Genomic DNA, 4,735 nt, shown 5'->3' with positions numbered 1-4,735 from the left:
ATTTAATTTTTACTGGTCTCTGAGAATGACTTTGAGCAATGCCTTTTATTACTGTCCCTTGGTTACTCTAAGATTAGAAAAGTGAAAGTCAGCACAATGTTGCCTGGAGAAAATGGGTTCCATGCTTCACATTACCGTATTACGTGTCTACTTTGTTTTAAAAATGTTGTCTGTTTCTTGACTGTCTACTTTTTTGCATGTCATATGTCCTTTCTTACCAAAGAAGGAATGGGATGAAAGATGTTTGATAATCTGTATGTCAGGAAAGGGGTGATGTTTGTGATGAAGGGAAACCCCATTCTACACCATTTTAATGACCATTAATAGTGGTTTATATCACTGTCTTAGTAACACTTGACTTCTTATAATTCTTAAAAATAGAGCACCCATAATCATTTTAAATTTGATTAATAAAAGGACCCTCCAAGCTTCTTAGTTAACTGTCAACTTCTACTGCTAAATGAGAGTCCACACCATGGCCTGAGTAGTGCCCAGGCCCCTGTGACCAGCTCTCTGTCCAGCAACCTGTGGGACAGCAGCCTGTGGGACAGAGACACTGCAGTTTGCATCCCTGACTCACCTCTCACTGGCTGTGTGAAGTCGGGGACATTACATTCCCCTATTCCTTCTGTGTTTCCTCATTTCACAACAGGGATAATGACACCAGTTCTGCAGGCTGGTGAGGATTTCATGAGTTAATATAAACACTGAGTAAAAATTGCATTCTCCTCGCCTTTAACCCCCTCCTTGTACTTTTAAAAAATTACATATTATGACCAGTGTATTGGGTGTTCACAGTACTTCAGGTTAAATAGTAAAGATCTACTGTGATTGTGATATTGTGTGTGTGTGTGTGTGTGTGTGTGTGTGTGTGTATGTTGGGGCTTGGTTAATTTCCATCTCCCCATTACCTTTCCTGGATTCTGCTTCCCTTGGGCTGACTTGGCATCTTTTCCCTGAGCACAGGGTGATGTGAGAGCAAAGCTGCTCAGAACCATGGTCCAATAAGGAGGAATAGACTGGCTCCAGTTAGCCACTCAGTAGATCAATAGCCCTGTTGAAAACTGGGGATTAGCTGTAATTATTGGATTTAGAATTACAGAATTATAAAATGAAATTTGAATTGTTCTTGTGTTGGGAAAGTGAAAGCAAAGTGTACCATTTCAATTTTGTTTTAAGCTATCAAGAGAGGGTAAAGCATCCTTTTCCTAGATTTTTCTTTTACTAATTCTCTCAAACAACATCTGGTTCCTTTGCTAGGTGCTTCCTAGTTGATCGTTGGAGCCCTCAAGCAACATGCCAGAGCAGAGCAACGATTACCGGGTGGCCGTGTTCGGCGCAGGTGGTGTTGGCAAGAGCTCTCTGGTCTTGCGGTTTGTGAAAGGTACATTCCGGGAGAGCTACATCCCCACTGTGGAAGACACCTACCGACAGGTCATCAGCTGTGACAAGAGCATCTGCACCCTGCAGATCACGGACACCACAGGCAGCCACCAGTTCCCTGCCATGCAGCGGCTGTCCATCTCCAAAGGGCATGCCTTCATTCTGGTCTACTCTATCACCAGCCGGCAGTCCTTGGAGGAGCTCAAACCCATCTATGAACAAATCTGTGAGATCAAAGGGGATGTGGAGAGCATCCCCATCATGCTTGTGGGGAACAAGTGTGACGAGAGCCCAAACCGCGAGGTGGAGAGCAGCGAGGCCGAGGTGCTGGCCCGCAAGTGGAAGTGCGCCTTCATGGAGACCTCGGCTAAGCTCAACCACAATGTGAAGGAGCTCTTCCAGGAGCTGCTCAACCTGGAGAAGCGCAGGACCGTGAGCCTCCAGATCGATGGGAAAAAGAGCAAGCAGCAGAAGAGGAAAGAAAAGCTCAAGGGCAAGTGCGTGATCATGTGAACTCCCTCCCGTGGGAGCAGCAATTGTGTGTCTCCCTCTCCTCCCCTCCCCCTCCACGTGAAACCCACAGTCGTCAGGGTAGCATGTCAGATGCCCACGTGTTAAATATTGCATTTTGACCGAGATGTGCGCTGTTGTCCTCAGAGGGCATTTTACTCTACCACCAATAAGCACCCCCTCTCCAGAATCAGGGAATCTGACAAATGCTTAAAATGAAAACTAACATGCTCAGCATCGCAGGGAACCGAATGGGGTGCCGGACATTTCTGGAGGCATCGTTCGCCATCAGGAGGCATGAGGGCTTGTGCCCTCGGAAGCAGCGTGTGCCGATAGGGGGAAATACTATCTGTATACATGTGAGAGCATGTTAACCCAGAGCTGCAAGCACCACCCCCAGACCAGGCATCCCCTCTGCTCAGAAGCCAGTGACAACCCTTGGGGAGGGGAGGGGTGGGAAGAGGTGAGAAGACCAGGCCAAAGTTGTTCGGTTCCATGGTTCTTTTACTGAATTAAAAATAACACAGCCTCTCTACCCGCCAGAGGATGTTCACCGTCAGTTCCCAGCTGACCTGTGAGCCTTGCCACTCTGAGGGGAGGTCCTCACCTCACTAAGTCTAGTTATTAGCAGGTATCGTTTTAGCCTTTTAGGGTATTTCTTTTCACATACAATGATGAATTCACTAAGAGTGTGCCGCTCTGTCAGAAATTCTTCAATTTCCGTTTAAAATGTTTGCGTAAGGATATTGTGGACAATACTAAAACATTGCAATAACGCTCCTGTGTGTTATATTATGAGAGTTTTAGAAATGTGAAGTTTCCTTCCTTTGACCCATGAGGGATATAACTCTTCCAGCCCTCAGATTTTAAATAAAACCAATTAAAGTAGATATTTTTTAGACATTTTTGTCCTCCAACATGATTTTCTTCTTTTCAATAACTCGATCTGTATCCAACTGGGTAACAGCCAACAAAGGCCATCCGAAGACCAAAAGCCACATCCATTTTCTAACAGACACGGACATGTCTGTGCCATACTTTGCATCTTAATGAAATACGTTGAAACAAAGGTTGTTCACTGTGTTTTTGATGATTATCTATAACGAGTATATTCCTGGGAAATGAATTCAAGTAATAGATTATCGTGCATGTTCCATTAGAAATGTCTTCTAAGAGCTGTTCAATGCAGGGTTCACTCTGGAAATGATTATCTTTTCCTCCTAATGATCTCGTGTGCATCCTCAATCCTCAAACCAAATTACGGCCACTGCTGGTTCCTGCATGCTAGGTGGAAATGGGTCCGGCAGGCTCTGTCACAGGCCGGGCATAGCCCACTCAGCTTATTCTTCTGCCATCCTCAAGGCTGCTTTGGCTCTGCTTCCTGAAAATTCCCACTGACAGAGCCTGTAAATTCTCCTGTTTGTTCCAGTCTGCATCCCACTCGGGCCTTCTCTGGAATTTTCCCTTTCAGCACACCTTCCTGTTGCCTGCCTGGCAGGCAGAGAGAGTGATGCCCTCAGGATCACGTAAGGGGAGCTTCTCGGCTTCTGGGCAGCAGTGCCCAGCTGGGGCAGGATGGTCAAGTTCGGACGTTTGCACATACCCTTCTCTCCTGCACTTGCTGTGTCTTTCCTGTGCCTCCTGCTACAGCAACTATTGGGCAGTTCTGTGCTCTCAACAGATCCTAAATTAACCTTTTTCTGGTTAAATTTTCTTGTCTTCATCTCATCCCCTCTCCTCTGCTAATAACTCGTCCTTGTGATGTATTTAGTGTGTGGGAGGTACTTTGAGAACCATTGGCTCCATGGTCAGCCCACCTCTCTGGCCTCCTAGAACAGAACTTGGACAGGGAGGGTAGAGAAGTGGCCTGGGTGCCACCAAATCCCTCTCCAAGTCCCAATGGACACACCTTCTGATGGGCTCCTTCTGTTCCAAGTGGCTGTTCCACAGCCTTCACAGTGAGATCTCATTGGTGTGTTTTCTAGAACATTTGCTTTTCAACTTGTCCCTACCTTTTTTTTTTTCTATTTCTATTCTCAGAGAGATGTCATCCATTTGTAGTCTGGATATGGGTTAAGTGGAAGAAGAAACAGGACTTCATGGCCAAAATGAACTTTAGAGATCTTGGGTGGGTTAAACTAATGGTAAAATGTGATGTCTGCGACAGGCTGTAATGTCCGTAAGGCTCCCAGTGTGTGGGCTCCCTGTCACTGCCCCATTCTTCCTAATCCAAGTTAGAAATTCATTTAGCCCTCTCAAGGCAGTGTCTACATTTTTAAGTGTTTACAGCTTGATCAATATGAGAAGCTTGTAATTATTGAAAATCTGATCTCATTCAGGACACATTTTCTTCCTTTGTATTTTGCCTGTGAGTTTATTGGAAGGCCATTGATGCTTCAATCATGGGTCTTTATTCTGAGATCATTTTTTATGAACTGCACTGAGGATATAGATGATTATCTCAAAATAATATTTTCGGAGCTCCCCAATGGACATTCAGGAGGAGTTAGTCCCACTGAGCCAGATATTTTTAGCATTTATGTGGGCCAGTCCCCGAATAAGTAGTTGTGGTTCTTGAGGACACGTCCTGCATTGCAGATGGACACAGAAGATTTTGACCTTGCCACAGTAAGTTACAAAACTCAAAATATTGCTTTGAAGATGGCACTCCGGTAATAAGCTTGGGGCTCCATGGGTCCCGTTCTGTCCCTGCCAATCCCTCTTCCATCTGGTGACAAGCCATGGGCGTGCCCTGGGCATGCATGCAATACAGCAAGACCAACACAAGAGCAATATTGAATTGTTCATTAGATCTAAAATTATATATATATAAAATATATAT

General features: G+C 45.2%; 1 protein-coding gene across 1 annotated transcript; it reads left to right on the top strand.

The window, feature by feature from the left end:
- Nucleotides 1-1,296: 1,296 nt before the first annotated feature.
- DIRAS2 (DIRAS family GTPase 2) lies at nucleotides 1,297-1,896 on the top strand (the record flags this gene model as incomplete). The annotated part of the gene is made up of 1 exon (XM_082842312.1): nucleotides 1,297-1,896. The coding sequence occupies one exon, from the start codon at nucleotides 1,297-1,299 to the stop codon at nucleotides 1,894-1,896; it is 600 nt and encodes a 199-aa protein (XP_082698438.1).
- Nucleotides 1,897-4,735: the final 2,839 nt, after the last annotated feature.

This window comes from Leucopleurus acutus, assembly GCF_964270905.1.
Source record: "Leucopleurus acutus genome assembly, chromosome: 7".
NCBI classification, from domain to species: domain Eukaryota; kingdom Metazoa; phylum Chordata; class Mammalia; order Artiodactyla; family Delphinidae; genus Leucopleurus; species Leucopleurus acutus.
This window is presented reverse-complemented; position numbering and strand designations above follow the sequence as displayed.